We start from the raw sequence: 23,766 nt of genomic DNA, 5'->3' as shown, positions 1-23,766 counted from the left end.
TGACGTTAGTATTTATTATGTGCCAACTCGCATGAGGTATGAACTAATTTCCGGTAGCTGAAACAGTTAATCTCGACCGCAGCAACAATTTGTACGTGGCCACTTGTTAGTTCGTACAATAATCACTAAGTAGCGGGATATTTTATGCACATTCTGCTTTCTTCGAATGATTCGAGGAACCAGCCAATTGGAGCAGTCTGGACAACCACGTGACCAGATCGATGGCTAACTTAATATGGTAATCCAAGTTGGTAGGAGGGATTCCAAAGCCTTGGCTCTCATGGACCCTGTAAGCAAATGCTTTCGATGAAAAGAGATCGGAATAAATCGAGGATTAAAAATTGGATTTGGATTTTCTTCAGAGGGTCGTTTTCATGTCGCTATAGCAACTGGATTCGCCCGCGTAATAAAGATGAAAAGTCCAAACTCTGCAATTAATTTTAGAGAGTCATGAGTAATACGGCTCAGAGCGCAAGCGTTTGTAGTCTGTGTAGGACATACGCTCTCCAGTGTACCACCCACGGGGTCAAAAAGTTAGCTACTTCCAGAAGTCCCATCCGACGTTTCATTTGGGCCGTCGTGTTCTTGTCCGCCCTTGCAGGATGCGCTTACCACACCAGCTTCTTGGTTATAAAGTTCTTGCGTTTTGATCACGTGACTGTCACCGAGGAGCTTCACGCTAACGAGCTGGAGTTTCCAGCAGTGACTGTATGCAATCTGAATGTGCTGAAGAAGAACTTTTTCGTTGACCAGTTCAAAAATGGTTCCACCGATTCATCTAAAGGATTTTGTTTTATATCTGAGACGGATTTTCTGAATCAAAGCACTACCATTGACCTCAGTGATGTCTGGATGGGTTTAGGCCTAACACGAGAGTTTATCGACCAGTATGGACACAACGTAACAGAACTTATCGCTCAGTGTACATACAATAGCGAAAACTGCTTTGGAGAAAGGTTGGTGTGGTTTTCGTGTTTATTTTCATTTTATCTTTTTCTTGGTGGACTCTATTGCAGGTAAAGCTCCGTGGTGTTTAAATTTCCTTTTACAACGAACCACCAGTAGTACGCGTACTTTAGGAGACGACAACCCTCTGATAAAAATAAATTTTCGGAATTCAGCTTTCCTAGATTGTAAGGTATCCATGTTTACATTTATAGAAAACCATAAGGAAAAATATAATAGGAAATTTAATGCATAAAAATTATAAAATAGTGTAAATCTAACATATAAAATATCTTTGATTCTTAATTTAAGAATAACTATAAATAAAATTTTAAATAAGTATCATTAGATATATAGTAGAAAAAGCACCTATTTATGAAATGTCCAGAGCCAGGTTAAGGAGGAGAGAACCAAAACATCACGATTATTTCTATTTTATCTATCCATTTGCCACTGCGAGATTTTATGTAGTAATGGAAACACGAATGCATCTCGGTTCAGCCATTACTCTGATTCTTTGATTAGAAAAACAAATTATTTGCTTATACGTATCTAAGGGCAGGTGCTACCATATTTTTCTCGCGTGGTTACTCATATCATAAAAGGGTGCACGAACCGTGGGGGTATGAAACTAAAGATCAAAACAAATAGCTCATAAAAAAGGAGGTAATAATAAGAAACATTAGCTATTTCGGAAAGAACGAATACAGTACATTTTTCAGGAAGTTTTTTATTCACTTTTTTTTCCAGTTCGTTAGTTTTTTTGTGTTTTTTTTTTCTCCTTGGAATCCTAGAGAAGTGGTGGTTCGATTGATAGTTCGATTTTACCTTATCAAATCTTTCATAATTATTTATTTTTCATATTTGTGTACAGATTAAAAGAATAATGGGCTTCACAATTTGGTACACTACTTAGGACTTTTAATAAAATCGTTTATAAACTTAAAAGTTCTGAACGCACCAGTTTTTCACCCCGGCAAAATTATGAAACATAAATCACACCAGCTTTTAATTATGAAACATAAATCACACCACGAGTTACCTTTGGTATTGCACTAGTGGTTCCTCATCAGATACCGATGGTCCTCCTCGACAGTATAATGGTGGAGATGTCTAGGATTCGAATTCCTTCTATGACTGGAGGAATTTCTAAAAGTCCCTTCAATGGGCGCAGTAGTCAGCTGATCTCAGGAGAGAGCAAGGACCCCCGTAAGATATTCCGACCCGCACAACATGCAAACATACATTATACAATGTGGTCTAAGTCGCTGATGCTGCTATAATTCAACAACAACAAACAACAGATATCCATAAAATGTGATCTCTAGAAACCTCTGGTATCTGATGAGTCACCAGTTAGTCCCGAAAAAACTTTTTGATCCCCTTCCTATTTTGAATATCATTATCATTCATCGTGTTCATTTGATCTGCAGGAAACGTGAGTACAGCGTTATTTTCCTTTTGGACATTTTTTCCTGACACCATTAGTCTTTGTCCAAAAAACTCCCCACTGAATGTAGCAGCTATACTGCAGAACTCTGTGCTATCCACATAGCCTTAAACTACACACTCTCAAGAACTAGACTCCACAGCGTTATTTACACCGACTCCATTAGTGCTATCCAAGCTATACAACACAATACAAAAAATGATAACCCCTTACTTAGACAGATCTGGAATACTCTGACCAAGTTAAACCAGAAGAAACAACAGGTTCTGTTATGTTGGATCCCTGGTCACGCTGGCATTTCCGGAAACGAACAGGCCGACCTAGCTGCCAAAACTGCTACCGATCCTATAGACCAATCCTTCACATCCTTCACTACACCTATATCTGATTATAAGTACATTATAAATAAGCGATGCCTTGAACTATGGCAACATATCTGGCAGAATCAAGCCAACAATAAGCTACTTGGCATAAAAAAATATCTAAAACCATGGAGATCTAGTAACCGTGAGAACCGACATGAAGAAGTTGTATTAGCCCGATTAAGGATAGGCCACACACACCTGACACATCTTTATTTGCTGGCAGCCACTGACCCACCACTGTGTACAAACTGCAACACTCAACTCACTGTCCACCATCTAATTATTGATTGTCCCAAGTACAGTATTCAGCGACAAGCTATGTTTATCTCATTTCCCACGACGAACACCTCTCTCAGCATTTCTGATCTACTAGGAGACACACCACATGTGTCCAAAATTTTTGATTTCCTCAAACATATAAAACTATACAACACAATATAAATTTGAATAGCATCTATACAGACGCAATTCAAGATTTAACATCACCAAAGTTAGGCGCATTATGGCCTTTGCTGTCCTTGCGCCGTAAAGCCCCCAAAACAACAAACAACAACACCATTAGTACTGTATTGGATGGTGCTCATTTTGAAATTTAAGCAGTTTGATTATTCTGTTTATAGGTTTCGAAAGCAGTGCACTTAATTGCAGTCCAGTAGTCAGTTTAAATTCGGATATACTTATCCGAATTTAAACAGAGGAGGCGTAGTGTTGGAACCAGGAATAACAGGACCAACAAAAAGCAGATTAGATCATGGCGATTGGCTCAAGAGTTACCCTATTATAATTTGCGTCGTGTGAGAATAGAAGCGGTATCTTCCCAATTACTTCCCAATCATTGTAATTTCAGAAATACGCTCACAGTTTTCTAGCTGTGTTTGTTCTGTGTTTTGATCCTGACCTTTGATTAACCAGTAGTTGCTGTTTCGTAAAATTTGAGCAAACGGAAATGATCAAGCTCGAATTCTGAACATTCGTTTTCTATTTACATTTTAAGTTATTGGATTTCCTAACTTACCACCGGATGTTGGGACCAATAGGAACCTAATGAATTATAGATATTGTTGCAAAAGTTGATTTTTCATTCTTTTTTCTTCTTCAGTATGAATGCGGAGAGTACTCCTGACTTCAACATCGAGCCTTATAAATCAAAGCGGTTGGGTTTGTGTTACATTCTCACAATGAATAAGAATACATGGGGGAAGGTAAAGAGGACCGGCTTGTCTCTAGGTAGGTATTCCTTTTATGTTTATGTACAAACTGTCAGAACAAAAATAGATAACGATAACTTAATTTTCCATAAATGGTTTTACATTTTTTAGGCCTACGCCTTACTCTAAACATCGAACGAGAGGAATATCTGGATTTGATATCTCCAGAATATGGTGCACGTCTGTTGGTTCATCCTCAAGATACTTATCCGAATTTAAACAGAGGAGGCGTAGTGTTGGAACCAGGAACTAAAACCTACGTCAGCATCCGAGTGGTAAGTTAGGTATCTTCAACTGTTCTTTGAATACTTATTGAAGTTTAGACCAAGACCACCAACCTAATTAGAGATTGCCCAGAGTTTGAGCTTCTTTGCAATATTTTATTCACTTTGTGATTCATAAAATTTTTCTTCTGTTTTTTGTGTTTTGTTTTACTGTACGTCTCTGAGTTTATTGTAATATTGATAAATGGCTAAATATATGACATTCTATGTACACTCCCTCCTTAAAGTTTGGATCCATGTTTTTATTTTTCTAAAATTTCAAAGTTTTTGTTAAATGGGACCAACTTGTTTGCTAATTTTTTATTACAATATTTTCTGTTATGTATAAAAATCAAACAAGCTTAAATAATATTTAAGAACTATTTAAGAAATTTCTAGAATATTTGAGAATATTACAGAAAGCTGTACAATTCTCCGAATGTGGTAGAACATTATAGAAGATTCCTAAGTGTGGTAGAATGTTGCTTGGTAGATGATTCTAGAAAGTGGGAGTATTGTTTCAATATTATAGAAGATTGTAGATGATTCTAGAGTGTTTTGCAATAATATAAATTGAGGAGTAAGAGCTGTAACTTATACAATCGAACACCCGTCATTCAGAAAGAGTGTTTGGTGTAAGTTTTGTGCGTTTCTTGACAAACATGGCAAGAAATAAGGAACTAAGTGTTGAAAAAAGAAGTGCTATTAGAACTCTGTATAAAGAAAGTTATCCCATGAGAAGTATTAGCAAAAATCTAGGTTTTTCATTTAAAGGAGCACAAACTACCATTCGACGATTCAAGGAGACTGCCAGTTTAAACCCCTCGACGTGGGCACCTGTACGTCGTGAGGGGACCTCCCAGTGATGCTGCTGGTTTTCCAGATTAGCATCACTGGGATCTAACGCCCATACCTTGGTTCCAGGGTTACATCTTTGGAATCCGGCGTGTGCAGCCGTGCGCCGCGACCCGTGGAAGCGGAAAGGGGGATCCTGGTGGTTGAGGGGCCCAGCCTTAATACACCACTTTGGCCCCTGCTTCGACAAGACGGGCGGTCCCGGACCGGCTCGACTGGGATCAATCGGCGGGTGGTTTTATACTGCTAGGGTCAACTGCGTTCCAATAAGTCTCCCTCCCTTTGGTCCTGGGACGGGATAAAGACTTATTGGTAACGTGGGTATGGTGTTCTAAGCGAACTCGGCGTCCCATTCGTGTACGCAGTACCTGCTAGTTCACGAGTGGGCGCCCCCTCGTAGGGCTCCGTGGTGGGTGAGGTACTTAGGCATCAGACATTTTTTCTTTACTCCTATGAGTAATTTAAATCCCTCTTTTTCTGGGGCCCCAACAAGGCCCCTACTTAATCGATCGTCGGAAGAAAGTGAGAGCAATTCTGCTAAAAGAGCCAGAACTGAGGAGAAAACACCATCTGTGACACCGCTTTTCCTCATTCTCCATTCCACCGGAGAGCAGTCAATAGGGAAAATGTCACCTTTCTTTATCCAGAAAGGATTAGAAGGGATGGCAGGTTCACCCAAATCCGTAAAACGGCTGCGTTCTGGAGATATTCTTATTGAAGCATCGAATATAAATCAAGCAGAAAAAATTTTGAAAGCCACATCTATAGGGGGAATACCCATTATTGTAACCCCTCACAAAACTTTGAACTCTTCACGAGGTGTCATATCAGAGTGGGATCTCCTTCACGTTTCTGAAGAAGAGATCTGCTCTGAATTAAAAGAACAAGGAGTAACAGCTGTCAAGCGAATATCCATGCGTAAGGATGGGAATCTTGTCCCTACCCGAGTTCTCATCCTAACATTCAACACCCCAAGGCCTCCAAGTTCCATCAAGGCAGGGTACTTAAACTGCCCAGTGAGGATTTACGTTCCAAACCCACTGAGGTGTTTTAAATGTCAAAAGTACGGCCACTCACAAACAGCTTGTCGTGGTAACCCTGCCTGTGCTCGATGTGGTGCTAAAGATCAAAAGAGCAAGGAATGTATAGCTCCTAAGCCTAACTGTATTAACTGCCAAGGAGAGCACCCTGCATACTCTCGAGCATGCCAGCGGTGGAAGGACGAAAAGGAGATACAAAAGTTAAAAACGGAGCTTAACATCTCCTACCCAGAGGCTAGAAAACGCACACAACCAATAAATAGCGGGAAGCCTTCATATGCTCAGAAGGTTTCTGCGAAGTGCACTATCGGTACACAAACAGATATGACTATACCACCAAGAGAGTCATTCACGCCGATTGCACGCTATTTATTGAGTTCACAAAAGCCCACCACAAAAACACAATCAGCTGCTACTCCAATATCCGTACCTCCTAGTGCTCCACCACTACCAAAACCAAGTGGTAAAAAAGAGCAAAAACGTTCGGAAGAGTCACCCGTAATACCAGAAACAATGGATGTAGAGAACAAGGAGGTACAGGATGAATCAGTCTTGGAACTCTTTGCGGAGGAAGAAATGGACACGGGACAGCGTCCATTCTTCCCCAAAAAAGATAAAGCCAAGACTGATAAAAGTAAGCCCTCAGCACCTCGGAAGCCGCCTGATGGACCCACTAAGCCAAAATAATGGCTAAATTCCTACAATGGAATTGTCGTGGATTCCGGCGAAATACTGATGACATCAAGGCCCTCCTGCAAAAGCACGAGCCAGTTTGCTTTTGCTTGCAGGAGACATATCTAAAGGCAAATGATGATCCCACCATGCATAACATCACAATCTTTCGTAAGGATAGAATTGCGGATGGTCCTACTCATGGAGGAGTGGCTATCCTTGTGGGTAATCAGACCCCAGTTCAGCCCTTGCTAATTACAACCAGCATAGAGGCTGTTGCAATTCGCCTTACAGTGGGATTTTTATTAACGGTCTGCTCTATTTATTTGCCACCTGGGACTGACATCTCCCAGGAAGACCTTGATGATCTTTTAACGCAGTTGCCTCCCCCTTTCTTACTTCTCGGGGATTTTAATGGACATAACACCCTGTGGGGTAGTGCTAATATTAATGGAAGGGGACGAGTCATAGAGCATATGCTCAATGACAATGACCTTTCCCTTCTAAATATTGGAACAAACACCTTCTTCCACATGCCTACCCGTACCTTTTTTGCCATTGATCTTTCTATCTGCTCCCCTTCTCTACTCCCTTCACTCACTTGGGAAGTGGAAGAGAATCCATACGGAAGTGATCACTTCCCTGTGATAACCTTGTTACAAAGTGGGAGACCTTGTCTTCCCTTCAGGTTACCACGGTGGAAGATTGATCAGGCTGACTGGTCTGCCTTCCAACATCAGGCAAATTTTGACCTCAGTACAGTCAGTCAGGAGCCTATCAATGATGCAGTAACGTACGTCACAGAAACTATCGTCCAAGCAGCTGCGAATACTGTTCCAAAAACATCTGCCCGGTTTCCACCATTTCCCAAACCTTGGTGGAATTCACAATGCACAGTAGCAAAAAAGGCTCAAAATAAAGCGTGGGGGATATTCCGCAGATATCCTACCACGAACAACCTTATAGTCTTTAAACGCGCACGAGCCAAAGCACGTTACATGCGCCGTCAGAGTCAAAAGGAATCGTGGATCCGTTTTACATCATCAATTACTCAGTGCACTAGTACTAAGGTGGTCTGGGATAAAATTCGGAAAATGAAGGGGAAATACACGGCACATCCCTCATCGGTCCTTGATTATAATGGATGTACTATTGCAGACTCTACTGCAATAGCCAATGCTCTTGGGGAAACATTTTCTAACATCTCTGCAACATCATCTTACTCCCCAGAGTTTCTGGTCACAAAGCGCAAAACTGAAAAACAGGCCCTTAAATTCACATCGAAGGGTTCCCACCCATACAATGGGCCATTTAATATCCATGAGCTGAAAACAGCATTCGCCCGTACAAAGGCTACCGCTGTTGGACCAGACAACATCCATTATGAAATGATCAAACATCTTTCATCAGAATCCATGGACCGTTTGCTCTTTCTGTACAACAGAATCTTCCTTGAAGAGCACTTTCCGGATACCTGGCGCAAGGCAACTATCCTTGCTTTTGCTAAGCCAGGAAAGGATCCTAAATGTCCAAAAAATTATCGTCCTATTGCTCTGAGCAGCTGTCTGTGCAAAATATTGGAGAGAATGGTCAATGCTCGTCTCTTATGGTATTTAGAATCGAACGACCTTCTCTCCCGCTTTCAGTGCGGCTTCCGAAGAAACAGGTCCACACTGGACCACTTAATTAGACTGGAAACATCTATCCGAGATGCTTTCCTAAAAAGAGAACATTTGGTGTCCATCTTCTTCGACATGGAAAAAGCGTACGACACAACTTGGAGATTTGGTATTTTAAAAGACCTTTACAACCTCGGTCTAAGAGGTCACCTTCCCATTTTCATTAAAAATTTTTTATCCTCTCGTTATTTCCAAGTTCGTGTAGGATCCTCCCTTTCGCGGCCTTTTTGCCAAGAGGAGGGGGTACCACAAGGATCTGTCTTAAGTGTTACGCTTTTTGCCATCAAAATAAATTCTATTTCTGAACAACTTCCTCCAACTATAAACAGTGCACTCTATGTCGATGACTTCAGCATATTCTCTCAATCATGCAATATGAGGGTTATTGAGAGACAACTGCAACAAACTATTGACCGTCTTAACTCCTGGGCCACGGCCAATGGTTTCAGTTTCTCAGCGGAGAAGACCGTTTGCGTACATTTTTGTCGCAAACGTAACCTCCACCCTGAGCCTGAATTACGACTTGGACAAAGCACCATTCCAGTTGTATCAGAGGCGAAATTCCTGGGACTCATTTTTGACAAAAAGCTGACATTTGTCCAACACATTCGTCAACTACGTACAAAGTGCACGAGAGGGCTTAACATTCTCCGGTCTCTCTCTTCTACCTCTTGGGGTGCAGACCGATGCACTCTACTACGTCTGTACCGTGCACTTGTACGCTCAAAATTAGATTATGGGTCTCAGGTATATGCATCTGCCAGAAATAGCGCTGTTCGTTGGCTTGACCCCGTCCATCACCAAGCCATTCGTATTGCTACTGGTGCATTCAGAACATCCCCTGTCCAAAGTCTGTATGTCGAAGCAAATGAACCATCCTTGTTGCTTCGACGAATGCAGTTGTCTCTACAATATGCCTTCAAGCTGAAGTCCCTGCCAGACCATCCCACGTGGACATCGGTTTTCGAGCCACGATGGGAAAATCTTTATAACACACGACGGACCGCCAATCGCCCATTCGGCATTCGTGTTCAAGAGCTACTCAATGAGCTTAACATCTCGGTAGACAAGGTTGCTCGATCACCAAAGGAGCCCCTTCCACCCTGGCATGCACAAACACTAGCATGTGACTTCTCGCTCAAACTTGCGACGAAGTTTAATACTCCAGCCTCTGTCTACCTTCAGCTCTATTCACAACACCGTGCAGAACATTCTGACTTCTTGCCAGTTTACACAGACGGCTCGAAGTCAGAATCGTATGTGGGATCTGCTGCTGTTTTTCCAAATGATACCATATCAGAACAGATACCCCTGGACTGCAGCATTTACACTGCAGAGCTGCATGGTATAGAGTTAGCTCTAGATCACATAAGAAAACACCATTACCAACGGTGTATTATATATGCCGATTCAATGAGCGCACTACAGGCTTTAACAGCGATGTCACATACTAATCATCCAACCCTGTCCCGAATTCAGCAGATAATATACAACCTCTATGTAAGTGGATTCGATATCCGCTTCTGCTGGATCCCCAGTCACATCGGGATTAGAGGAAATGATTTGGCTGACATTGCAGCCAAATCGACACCACTGACGGTTAATCCTGGCCTGTTAGTCCCCTATACAGACTACAGGCAAGTGATCCGTCGTAACCTACAATCTCAGTGGCAAGATTCGTGGCATCGCCTGGTTATTACAAATAAACTATGTCGAATTAAGCCTGTGATCCATCCTTGGCGGTCCAGCTTACGCAGGGATCGCAAAGAGGAAGTTGTTCTTGCTCGGCTCCGCATAGGACATTGTCATTTGACACACTCCTTTCTGCTGAGGGCTGATGACCCTCCTATGTGCGAGCAATGCGACACCATCTTATCTGTTCAACATATTTTATGTGACTGTACTAGTTTTAGAAATGCTCGTTTTATCGCTTTTAACCATCTGACTGAGCCGTATACACTCAGTCAGATTTTATCTGACAATGACCATGTGTCTTCTATTTTTAGCTTTCTAAAATCAGTAAACCTCTTTACGCACATTTAAAAAAATCTACCTTATTATTGTTACTTGTTTACTGATATTTATCTCTTACAGTTTATACTTGGTTTTTATATTTTGACTTAGTGACCTAATTCATTAGGTCACTGAACGTTTTTTACTTTTTTATGACAAGGTTTTGGCGCATTATAGCCTTAGTTGCTGATGCGCCAATAAAACCCAACCAACCAACCAGCCAGTTTAAAGGACAAACCACGATCAGGACGATCGCGCGTAACAACGGAATCTTAAGATAAGACTATTCTCAACGTAATCGACAAATACTGCACCTGAAATCTGAGCTGAGTTCAATAGGAACAGAGAAACTTCCGTGTAAAATCCACTGTAAAACTTCGTCTTAAACGAGCAGGATTTCATGGCAGTGTAGCGGTTCGAAACCCTTATTAAAACCGAAAAATGAAAAGAAGCAGTTGGCTTGTTCTAAGAGCCATCAACATTGGATAATTGAAGAGTGAAAAAAATGTACTGTGAACGAATGATTTGAAATTTTTGAATCCAAGTGTAGAGTTTGTGTGAAACGAACAGCTGAAAAAAAAATGGTGCCTCTGGAATTAGACTTAGTGGAAGAAATTTTATTTTACAACAAGACATACGAAGCACAACTCTAAGCTATACAGAGATTTTCAAGCAATTAAACAACAGGAGGGGCTATTGCAAATTATGGGGTGGCCAACTCAATCGTCTGACTTAAACACAGTAGAGCTTTTATAGAATCATCTAGACCAGCGGTTCCCAACCTTTTTTTGACTCGCGAACCCCTTTCAAAATTCATTTAATAAAATTATATTTAAATTAAATTAAATTAAAATATATTATTTATACTTTGTAAAGCAGTTATTAATCAGTCCAAACTAGATGATTTCGAACAGGCTGAGAGTAGAAAATTTGCTTCTTGTCCAAATGGTAGCGGAGCATTCTGGTCTCTTGCCAAAGTTATTGGCCGTAATTGTTGCCCATCTCTGTTCCCACCTCTGTCTAAACCAAATGGTTCTGTTGCCACATCAGCCAAAGAGAAAGCTGACCTGCTAGTATCCTATTTTTCTTCCAACTTCTTTCTTTCTCTTTTCCTTCTTTCTTTCAATGCCTCTGGTGGTTCTCTGTCAAAAGGATGTCAGAAGGATTTTGATGAATCTCATGCTAAGAAAGCTCCAGGTCCTGTTGGTATTTCTCCACTTGTTCTCAAAACCTGTGCCCCTGAACTTACTCCTGTTTTGTGTCGTCTTGTTTCACTTTCTTATTCCAAAGGTGCTTATCCTTCTTTATTTCAATCCTTCTAAACTTAATTTCAATCCTTCTAAAACTCAGTCCTGTTTAATAACTCGGAAAAAGGATTCTTCTTCTCCTATGCTTACCTTCGATGACGCTCCGATTTCTAGGCAAGATCTTGGGGATTACCTTGACTTCTAATCCTCTTGGCATAAAGCACATTACAAATATTGCTTCCTCTGCATCTAAAAAACTGGATTTTCTCTTTCGCCCTCGGCGTTAATTTTCTTCCAATTAGTTGTTGGCTCTGTAGAAATCGCAAATCCGGCCTACCATGGAATATTGTTCCCACATCTGGGGTGGTGCCCCCAAAACCTCTCTCAGGCTTCTAAATTCCATTCAAAAGTGGGAGTTAGGTTAATTAATGATACATCTCTAACAGAGTCTCTCCACTCGCTTTCTCATAGACTTTCTGTTTCTGTTGCATGCCTTTTTTTATAGATACTTGCATGGGCACTGTTCTTCTGAATTGGCTTCTATAATTCCCGCTCTCTCTCTCTCTCAAAGCAGTCCAGACCCGTGCCGTAACCAGTCAACATCCTTTTACTGTCCAAGTTCAATCCCACAGAATCAACTTTTTTTCTTCCTCATTTATTCATTCGAGTTCTGTTTTCTGGAACAATCTTCCTTCCTACGTATTTCCTAAAAATTACAAATCTACAGAAGTCCAAGTCTAATGTCAACAAGTATCTTCTTTCATCTTTTCAACCTTCAACACATGCACGGTACTGAGTACTATAACTTCTAAAATACGTATCTATACATAACAATGATCCTTGGGAATGAAAACATATTTATTTAACATGATATACCGTAAGATAGTAAAGTAATTTTAAAGAATTGTGGAAGATGTGGTTTCTTTCTTTCTTTCTTCCTTTGGAAATTCTTCACTTTTTCTTTAATTTTATTGTTTCTTATTAGTTATATTTTGTAGTTTAAGCAGACGCCATTACAGAATTTTTAGTGCGAACCATCGGTTGGGAACCGCTCTGATCTAGTCCGTAAAGTCTGTGAAGTCTGCCCATCTTCACAAAATTTATAGGAATCTTTTCAGATCTCTTGGAATAATATTAGTCAAGACACTATTATAAAATTAATCGCCAGATTGACACGTCTGTGTAAGGCAGTAATAAAATCTCGTGCAGGATATTTGATGAAAAATCAATGTATTTGTTAATATTCATCATTTCAATATACACTGTGCTGCCACTTTATTAGGTACACTCTTGCTGTGCACACAAATGGTTTGTCCGCAACGTTGCAAGTCACATGACCACAGTTGTGGATATATATGCAGCAGAACAACTTTCTAGTATCAGTTAAGCGTACAAACCGTAGAAAGAATGGGGAAAAGGAGTGATCTAACGGATTTCGAACGTGGCATGGTAGTAGGTGCAAGACGTGCTGGACAAAGTAGCTCGGAAACGGCAGTTCTCCTGAACTTTTTACGCACCACAGTTTCAAGGGTGTATCGAGAATGGTACAACGAACAGAAAACATCCTCTCAAGGGCACTACTGTGGAAGAAAATCGCTTGTTGATGAGCGAGGTGAGAGGAGGATGGCTAGAATTGTGCAAACAAACAGACGAGCCACAATGTTGCACATCACGTCAGAATACAACCTTGGTGCGCAGAACAAAATATCGAAACGGACCACTAGTCGCACTTTGTCGCAAATTGGCTACAATAGCCTACGGCCACATCACGTACCTTCGTTATCAATGAAGAACAAGAGAGCACGCCTCCTGTGGGCACAGAACACCAACACTGGACTATCGAGGATTGGAAAACATTTGCTTGGTCTGACGAGTCGAAGTTCCTGGTACATCATGTTGATGGAAGGCTCAGAATTTAGCGAAAACAACATGAATCCATGGGCCCGTGATGTCTGACGACTACTGTGGAAGGTGGTGGGGTCAGTGTTATGGTGTGGGGAATATTTTCTTGGCACACGTTGGGTCCATTGATACCCATAGATTCACGTCTGAATGCCACATCGTACCTAAACATCGTTGCTGACAAGTGCATCCGTTCATGTTGACAATTTATCCTCAGTCCTATGGTTACTTCCAGCAGGATAACGCACCGGTGCACAAAGCCCGAATCACCATGGAATGGTTCTAGGAACATGACAATGATTTTTCTTTGCTGCAGTGACCCGCTCAGTACCTGGATCTCAATCCTATTGAACATCTTTGGGATAAGCTGGAAAGGGCTGTTTTCGCTGCAGGCCTACACCTCCGTCGAATCTCAAGGACCTGCGTGACACTCATGTTTGCATGGTACTCCATTCCTGCACAACGTTTTCAGCATCTTGTTCAATCCATGCTAGACGAATTCAGGCTGTTTTGAAGGCTAAAAGAGACTCAACACGTTACTAGGTAGGTGCACCTAATAAAGTGGCAGCACAGTGTATTTTTTGGTGTAACCGATTCAATTCTTAATAAAAAAAATCTTAAAATTATTTGTAGTGTGTTGTTTTTTATATTAAACGTTACATTATCATAGCCAATTTCAAAAAATTAACGAAAACTGTTGTCATTTACTGTGATTCCAAACTTTTAGGCTGGAGTGCAGATCATCACCGTTAAGTTGATAATTGTAGATAGATCCATAAGCTGATTCTCTGAAACGTTCTAAAATTGTTTCTCTACTCATACAGAGGAAAATTGAGAGACTTCCAGAGCCATTCAGCCAATGTACTGTGTCATTTGAGACTTCCCCAATCAATGAACACTTGATGGAAAGGAACCAAAGCTTCTTGATCCGTTCGAATAATGCCTATACATACGAGGTAATTTTAAACCTCTTTTATGTACTAAATTATAAAAATTTAGCTGATGAATGGATGGATATTTGTAGTTGTTTGTGAAAGGGTGATAATTTTTAATGAGTAATTTTTTTTTAAGCAATGAAAGAATCAGTAGAGAAATGACACTTCTTGGACAGTAAAAATGTTTTACTTCTCGCGAGATTTTCAATGATGTAACCTTCAGCAACTACACAGTAAATCCAATCGATTTCTTATTCATTTTCTTTTTACGAGCTCAGCGCAGTAAACCTTTTTCTTTCATTCACCACCTCATTAGACTATAGACGTGTGTAGAGTTTCAATTTCCTGACAGACCTTTTAGTAATTCAGAAAACGCGGATCATTACCACCTGCTGTTTAGTTAGAAGTCTAAAAACTTCGTATTGCAACTATGGTCCTTGGAAAACAGGAAGATATATTGATTAACCAAGGATTTCTTCGGAGGGGGAGGGTTGAAGGTCATCGATCGCTCGCTTATTAGGAAAGAAAATACGAGCTTGTTAGGTACCAGGTATGGACTTGGCTGTTGTTTGAGACAATTGACTTTGACCGAAGTGGACGTTACCAATAGTCGATACTAAAAAACGACAAAATTTGCCTAAAGTTTTATAAAAACACGAGTCCTTCACCATCATTATATTTTTAAAATGTTAGTATTTCTTCCTAATTTTTATCCCGAAATTTTCCAGTTTTGCCAGACAATTTGTATGGATGCCTATCTGCTTGACATCTGTAATTGCTCGGAGGAATATTCAGCTGGAGATAACAGATTTTGCAATCCCTGTGATCCAAAACAAGGTACAGTGTTTACTAAAGGTATATCTTTACAATGATATGTTTTGTTATCGTATACAATAGATTCAAATGTGTTTCTTGCTTCATTTCGCTAACGATAACTTTTTTTTATATTCAGTTAAGTGCCGGGCTGATTTTACAAAAGAGTTCACTTCTGGTGGACATGACTGCAAAAATATTTGTCGCCCTGCTTGCATGTAAGTAGGCATAGCATTTTTTGTAGCTTAAGACTAATTTTAAGACAAGCTTTCTTCCAATATGCGTGTCAGATTTGACTCTGGACAGCAAAATAGTTCACTCTCTTGGATTCGTGTTTGTTGCTGCCATCTGGTGCTAAACATTAAACCTAAATTTTCAAATAAGATATTGTTTTTGTTGACTAGATTTCGAAAAGGAAAATAAAATAGCAATAGTATGCTTAAATAATGTTTGAAAAAAAAAAATATATATATATATAAAGTTGTTCAGAATTTCAGTGATACCTGGTGAATTTTCTGTTTTTAATTACATTATTTCATTTCATCTATTAGCAAAAAAAAAATCTTAGAGGTTGCTGCTATATTCGTTCTTTATCGTGAATTGATGATTAATTAATAATTGGTGATACGTAATTATTTATCTTAATTTAATTTCTGAAGATGGAGAATTTTATCCGAAATAAATAACTGTAAATTAATAATAAACGAATAAATGTAAATGAAGTAAATGAATAATAAAAATAAATACATAATAATTAAAAATAAACATTTTTACTCTTCTTAACTTGAATTCGAAAAACTTAAAAAAGTATCACACCGAACTGATTTTATTTTATTTATTTATTATTATAATTTTTGTAAACTAGCGATTTAAAAGTATATATGGAATTAAAATGGCTATAAAACACATACAGATTCAAACCTCAGCACTTTTAAGCAAAACAGCTTAAAATAATTAATTTTATATTTTAATTTATAATAAAATTTATTTTTCTGACGAAATAAAAAAGCAATACGATATACCAGAGTCAATATTCATATGCACAAAAAAAAAAAATCCTAATTTATTTAAGATAGGTGGCACCACTTTCTAAAGTAATTTTAATTTTACAGAGATGTTAGATATGACATGACTTTGTCACGTTCCGAGTGGCCGAATATGGAATACGTGAAAAATATGGTGACAAGATGGCCCGAGCTTTCCACAAAATTTAAAGCGAACTTAACCAACCAGACTTCGGTTCGTAAAAAGAGAGGATTGATACAACCAGATGTCACTGTGCACATCAATGAGACTTATATCAAGTAAGTTTTCTCATTCTCAGAAGGACACAGAATAAAAATAATGTTGATAAAATTTGATTAATGTGAACTAAGTTAATTAAACAATTTTAATTAATTTAATTAATCTTTGAATGAATTAACTTAATTTACTCAATTAATTTACTTCATTAACTTACTAATTAAAAATTAAATTACTTAAATGAATTAAAGTAACGCTCATAAATGAACTAGTATTTTATTAATTTCATAAAATATATAATTTCGTAATTAAAACATCTACAGAGAGCTGTACAATTTTTTTTTTTTGAAAATTAGTAGTGCATATACATGAAATAACGTGGCTTCTTTATTAGGTGCACCTATTCTGTTTATGAAATAATGAATTCCTTCAGTAACAGTATCACGTATTCATAGAATACGATAGGAGCAGGCTAAAAGATTCGTAGGGATTCTGTTTGTGTGCAATTCAGAGCGAGAATGGGTAAGACGAAAGATTTAAGTGACTAAGCACGTGCCAATTTGAACATCATCACGGAAATTGCAGCACTTGTAGGGTTTTCTGGGGTTAAGTTTGGTCACTGGACCAATCGCGGTACACACGTGACCGTGCATCGAGATTGTTGTATCGTGACTTTATACAAGCTCGAGATAAATTTTGATTCTTTTTATAGGTTTAAAAGAAATTGATAGTTTATATATTGAACAAGAGATGGCGCCAGAGGTTTATCCGAAATTTCAGAACGATATTCTTAAATCATATTATCTTTTAACATTTAAACGTTTATTATATGCTTCTATTAAACAAAATTTATTTAAAAGAGTTATAGAGTTGCATAGTATTTTAAATGCTTGCATAATAAACACTCTGAAATTATATTTCATTATGGCAGGGTTGTTAACGACAGTAAAGACAGTATGCTATTGCAACAGGATCTAGAAAAGTTAGGTAGATGGGCTGAGAAGTGGCAACTGAAGTTTAACATTGACAAATGAAAAGTACTGCATATGGGTAGCAGTAACCCAAAAGAAATGTACCAACTGTGTGGTATTACAATCAGGGAACTGGAAAGTTAAAAAGACCTGGGGATAATTGTGCAGTCAAATATGAAGTTTGCTAAACAGTACGGACGGGCTGCCAGGGCAGGTCATTGAGTCTTGTCAATGATATATAGGAATTTTGCTAGCAGGGAAAAGGAGGTGATTATCCTGTTATACAAGGCAATGATCAGGCTACACCTAGAGTACTGTGTACAGGTCTGGAGGCCTCATTTTAGGAAGGATGTAGATTTGCTTGAATGTGTACAGAGAAGGGCAACAAGATTGGTGAGGGGAATGAAGGATCCTCTTACCAAGAGAGGCTTAAGTTCTGCAAATTGCAGCGCCTGGAGAGTAGACACCTGCATGGTGATCTGATTGAGGTGTATAAGTCCTTGAATGGGTTGAGCACGCTCAATTCTGATGGGATTCTTCCTCTTGCTCAGATTACGAACCTAAGGGGGCATAGATTCAAATTGAGGAAAGACAGTTGTAGAATAGATGTGCGGAAAATTGCCTTTAGCTAGCGGGTGGTTGATTGGTGGAACAGACTTCCATCTTTTGTTGTGGAAGTTGATAGCCTAAATAAATTTAAGGATGATCTCGACAGGCATTTGGAACGAATGGAGGGGTGAAATGGGAGTTTTTTTTTTTGTTTTTTTTTGGCTGATGGTGCATAAGCTTGCTTTCTTGCATCGTATGCCTCTACTAATACTAATGCTAATGCTAATTTTAAAAAAGAAATGGTTGCGATATGTAGATTAATTACTTCGATTATTTTTAGACAAAACTTTCTTCGAGTACATATCTACATACAAGAAATGAATTTGCTTTCCGTTAAAGATACCAAAGCCTATACTGTAAGTACATTAATTATATACTTTTGATAAAAATGATTAGACTAATGCTTTAAACATCCTAATAATAGAAAGTTTAAGCCGTATTCAATATTATCATTAAATTAAAAATATTATTCTAATTTCTAACTAATCAACTATGAATAAAATATTAATTTAAAATGAATAACATATTATTATTATTATTATTTAATTTCCTGTTCTTGATTTATCTATTTGTGAAAGTTTAAATAATTAATTTATTTAATAATAATTTTTATCTAATAATTATTTAATTACTTATGTCTTTACTTTTTGAATAATAAAAAGATCTAACTAATAACTACACCAAAATTTAAACTGCGATACAAAAACTCGATAAGCAAACCGGAAGTTAAGTAATGCGCATGATTTGTTTTTTTAAACAGCTTCCGGAATTATTTGCCGATCTCGGTGGTTGCCTTGGGCTTTATATTGGTGTGTCACTAATTTCTATTATCGAAGTTATGGAACTGGTAAGCGATATTTTATCCTTGTTATACATCAGACGCAGAAAAGAAACGCACAATAAACGACGTATTGAAAATCATCATTCGGAACATCCCAATATTAGGAGGAGGTCAGTAAAATGCGCCAATTTATAAATCGAGTATTTAAATTTATTCCAACAAATTGTGCGATAGTACATCTGAAAATGTACCTCAATATATGATCCAATATTTAATCTAATTATTCATTTGTTTTTGTCACAACAGGCACGTAACAAAATCCACACGGACTCGCAGAACTGTTTCTTCCAAAGATGAAGAAGACATACCAAGTACGTTGTTTCTTAAAAGACAAGACATAATAGAAGAACGCCTTGCGTATAAATTCTAAGATCAAGCACGTAATGGAAAAGATGGAGAATACTGAACTCTCCGAAAGGAGCAAAAACTTTTTAATGGCACAATGTACATCAAATCCCGAAATAAATGAAATTATTTTTAATGGCAGTTGTTATGATTATCTTTATTTAGAACACATCCAAATGTTTACGTTATTTCCAACAAGAGGACGACTTTAATTCTCGAACAGTAATTATTGATTTCGGCAAATGCGTATAATGAGAAGGGTGGTTTTGGCGCATTATAACCTTAGTTGCTGATGCGCTATTAAAACTCAAACAATATAATGAGAAGGATGGACTTTTAATAAAACAGAAGGAATAGAATCGATTGCAAAGCCGCACAATCTATTTTTGCAATGCATTATCAAGACTACTTCGGATTATTATTTCATCACCAGGACTACTTCTTCGTTATGACTGGTGGAGCACTTAATGGTCTTACGAAATGAGACGTATTGCAAAATCAGTTATTGTTTTCTGTCCATTATATCTGCGTGTGTTGTCAAAGCTACTGGAATGGCATGTTTGTCTGAATTATACAACGTAATCTGACACGTGGCGCTTGAGAGAGAGAGAGACACCAGCTTAGTACCTACGCAGCGTCTATTTTAGAACTCACTTCTTCTTGGACCACCGTTTTAATAACAAAATCCCAGTATTGATTTCGAAGAGCTGCATTCCGGCTTTCTTAATCGAGAAAATTCCACATCCCGGAGGCCATAAGACTGGTACGTTCTCCCTTAACATCCTTTCTCTCTTTACAAAAGAGTTGCTTAATTTCTGTTTACTTCCAGAGCAGCGTAACCTACTGCCTCCTTTCATTCGTTCTTTTTGAAGTGCTTTGATCTTCTTTGCCATTTTAATCCGCTTGCATTTTCCCTTATTTTGTCTACTCACAGTTCTTGCCTAATCCTCGCTCACTGCTCAATTTCCATCACCAACGTATTGGTTTCGAACAAAATATTTGTTTTAGTTGCTTCAATAGTTTTCCGATTGTTTTCTGGGTCCTTACACGCACAAGAAATAGTTCGCCTTATTTTGATAAGCAAAACTATAAACATCTGACGAAGTTCTATGGCCCCGGGTGCCAAGCGTTATAGTGATCAAGCGATTCTCAGTGATTTCTAGAGCGTTTTTCTTGAAGCTGCAGTTTTTGTTCAGTTAAAAAAGTTTTCTTACGTTTTCATTAAATACTAGTAAACTTAGACTTACGATCTGTAAGTAAGTTTCAGAAAGGCAAATCACCTTTCTTTTTTTCATTTAAACTAATATACTAACTCTTATACCGCTTGGTCACTCTAGCGGCACTGCTCCTGCCTCCCCGTGGCGGGGCCGGTAACCTGGGAGAAGAAATCCACTCTCCCGGGGCTGAAAGGAGCAAAGATGGATAACAATTCGTTTCCACCTTTAGAGCCTCCGAGCTCAAAACTAGCGACTAAACACACCGATGATGACTTCTCCCAACCCAAGAGGTTGAAAACAAATCCTCAAGAGGAGATACCAGCATTTCTCATACTGCACTCTACATCAGACCAGCCTTTGAGTAAATTGTCCCCATTCCTTGTGCAAAAATGCTTAGAGGCTGTCGCAGGTTCACCAAAATCAGTAAGGCGACTCCAGTCTGGGGATCTTCTGGTAGAGACCATGAAATCCCAGCATTCTGCAAAGCTATTAAATCTGACAACTTTCGGCGGACATCCAATAAAAGTCACTCCCCATGCCACCTTAAATTCCTCCAAGGGAGTAATTGCAGAATGGGACTTATTAACCGTATCAGAGGAGGAAATAGTCAAAGAGCTACGAGAACAAAGAGTCATCCAAGCCAGGAGAATCATGACTCGTAAAGATGGTACTCTCATTCCAACAAGGAGCATAATCCTCACTTTTAGCTCTCCCATCTTACCAACATCTGTCAAAGCAGGCTATCTCCATTGCCGTGTCCGACCCTACATCCCAAACCCAATCAGGTGCTATAAGTGCCAAAAATATGGACACTCTCAGACTGCATGTAGAGGTGAGGCAATATGTCCTAATTGCGGATCGAAAGACCACAATCAATCCGATTGCAATGCTACCACTCCTAATTGCCCAAATTGTAAAGGGAATCATCCAGCTTTCTCTAAAATATGCGAACTATGGAAGCAAGGGAAAAAAATACAGAAATATAAAGTGGAAAACAAAGTCACTTATTCAGAGGCGAGAAGAGAAATAATCAAAATGGAGCCAAAGCGAACGTATGCCACAGCTGCCAAACAGGTGCAATCAGTAAGTATCCAAACGGACGTTACAGTTCCTCCTAATACATCTATCGCGAATTGGGCACGATCCATACTCACTTCTCCCAAACAGTGTCCTTCACAACAAACAACTGAACAAGCCAGCAATACTCCAATCTCCATTCCAGCCGATGCGTCAACAATGAAACCAAAAGCTACAGAAACCCCAATGGTGCATCCACGGATTTCAACGGAAATGGATATTGATCAGGAGAAAAATTCAGATGATGGAATTTTAGAACTCCACGCAACTGATGACATAGACACAACACGTCCTTTCTTTCCTAAGAAAGACAAAGTAAAAATAGAGAGGTATAAACAAGCTACAACCAAAAAACTGTCAGAAGCAAAAACAACTAACAAGAACGCATAATGGAAAGAATTCTTCAGTGGAATTGTAGGGGCTTTCGTAATGCAAAAGATGACTTGCATGATCTCGTAAACCGCTATGAACCAGCATGTATATCCCTACAAGAAACCTATTTAAATCCACAAGTGTGTCCTACCATTAAAAATTATACCATGTTCAGAAGAGATAGGAGTATCGACTCGCCAGCTCGTGGAGGCGTGGCAGTTCTTGTTAGAAATAATATTCCATCTAAACCTGTTGCTCTTCAGACTCCTTTTGAGGTAGTGGCAATGCGCGCAGAAATTGGCATGACTATTACAATAGCATCTATATATATTCCCCCAAATTCCTCAATCTCCTCAGAAAATCTAGAAAATCTAATAGACCAGCTACCACCTCCTTTCTATTTACTCGGAGACTTCAATGCTCATCACTCGCTGTGGGGATCTCCAACAATCGACAAAAGAGGTAAACAAATAGAAAATCTTCTCGATGTGTGCCAACTTACCCTTTTGAATACTGGAGAGCCTACCTATATACATTTTTCAACAGGATCCATGAGTGCAATAGACCTTTCAATCTGCTCTCCCTCCATATGTACTAATACGGAGTGGTCAGTTCTTGAAAATCCACTAAATAGTGATCATCTACCAATTCTCTGCAAGCTGCAAACACGGGTAAACTCCCCTTTGCCGAGTCGCTCCAAATGGAAATTTCGTAGGGCACACTGGAATGAATATGCTTCAAATGTTCAGTTAGATGATGAAATAATTCAACTTCAACCCATAGATTATGTCACACAACATATAACTAATCAAATATTACAAGCTGCCAACTCTACAATACCAAAGTCCTTGCCTGGGAAACGCAAACACAATAATTACTGGTGGAATCCGGATTGTACATACGCTAAACAGGAAAAAAATAGGGCTTGGAATTTGTTCCGCAAATTCCCCACAACCAGTAACCTAATTAGTTTTAAAAGAATGAAAGCTAAGTTCCGCCAAATAAGAAGGAAAGCAAAAAGAGAAGCATGGATTAGCTTTTCCTCTAGTATAAACAAGGACACAGATATCAGACTCATCTGGAAGAAAATACGAACAATTGATGGCAAATATGTCCAGTCCCCATCCTCAATATTAAACTGGAAAGGAAAGGAGTTGTCCTCTCCGGCAGAAATTGCAAATGCCTTAGCCGAATCATTTGCCAGTATATCAGGTGTATCCACCTACGACCCAATCTTTCAGAAAATTAAAAAATCATCAGAGCAGCATAAGATCAATTTCTCCACCAGAGTTTCACACCCGTACAACCAGCCATTTACATTAACAGAACTTTTAGGGGCGCTCAATAAAACTTTCAGTAGTGCTGCTGGTCCAGATGGGATCTACTACCTCATGATAAGCCAACTAAACAACAGAACAAAAAGGTTATTGTTAAAATATTACAATCGAATATTTCTAGAAAATATTTACCCAAACTCATGGCGTCACTCAATTATACTAGCCTTTCCAAAGCTAGGAAAGGATCGCAGCTCTCCACATAATTACAGGCCGATTTCATTGACCAGCTGCTTAGGCAAAGTCTTGGAAAAAATGGTTCACAGGCGGCTAACGTGGTTCCTGGAAACTAACAACTTGCAAAATAACAATCAGTACGGGTTTCGAAAGAACCGGTCCACGTTAGATGTAATGATAAAAGCAGAAGCAAA

The 23,766-nt window shown here is 38.9% G+C and overlaps 1 protein-coding gene across 1 annotated transcript; it reads left to right on the top strand.

Moving 5' to 3' along the window:
• Window positions 1-450: 450 nt before the first annotated feature.
• On the top strand, window positions 451-19,420 carry LOC150082090 (acid-sensing ion channel 4-A-like). Its single transcript, XM_090380426.1, has 7 exons — window positions 451-956; window positions 3,860-3,987; window positions 4,080-4,243; window positions 15,303-15,429; window positions 15,527-15,605; window positions 16,500-16,691; window positions 19,297-19,420. Exons 1-7 carry the CDS (start codon window positions 451-453, stop codon window positions 19,418-19,420), a joined length of 1,320 nt encoding a protein of 439 aa, XP_090236552.1.
• The last annotated feature ends 4,346 nt before the right edge of the window (window positions 19,421-23,766 follow it).

The sequence above is a fragment of the Mastigoproctus giganteus genome, chromosome 8 (assembly GCF_048544385.1).
Source record: "Mastigoproctus giganteus isolate SK-2022 chromosome 8, ASM4854438v1, whole genome shotgun sequence".
Lineage (NCBI taxonomy): Eukaryota > Metazoa > Arthropoda > Arachnida > Uropygi > Thelyphonidae > Mastigoproctus > Mastigoproctus giganteus.
The sequence above is the reverse complement of the archived record's forward strand: the minus strand, read 5'-3'. Positions and strand labels throughout refer to the sequence as shown.

What these genes read in the sequence shown, in the direction of transcription:
- LOC150082090 (XM_090380426.1), top strand. Translation starts at nt 451, where the DNA reads ATGAGTAATACGGCTCAGAGCGCAAGCGTTTGTAGTCTGTGTAGGACA. An exon ending in GAAAACTGCTTTGGAGAAAG is followed by an intron (nt 957 to 3,859) that starts GTTGGTGTGGTT and finishes TTTCTTCTTCAG; the next exon opens with TATGAATGCGGAGAGTACTC. An exon ending in ATCAATGAGACTTATATCAA is followed by an intron (nt 16,692 to 19,296) that starts GTAAGTTTTCTC and finishes TTGTCACAACAG; the next exon opens with GCACGTAACAAAATCCACAC.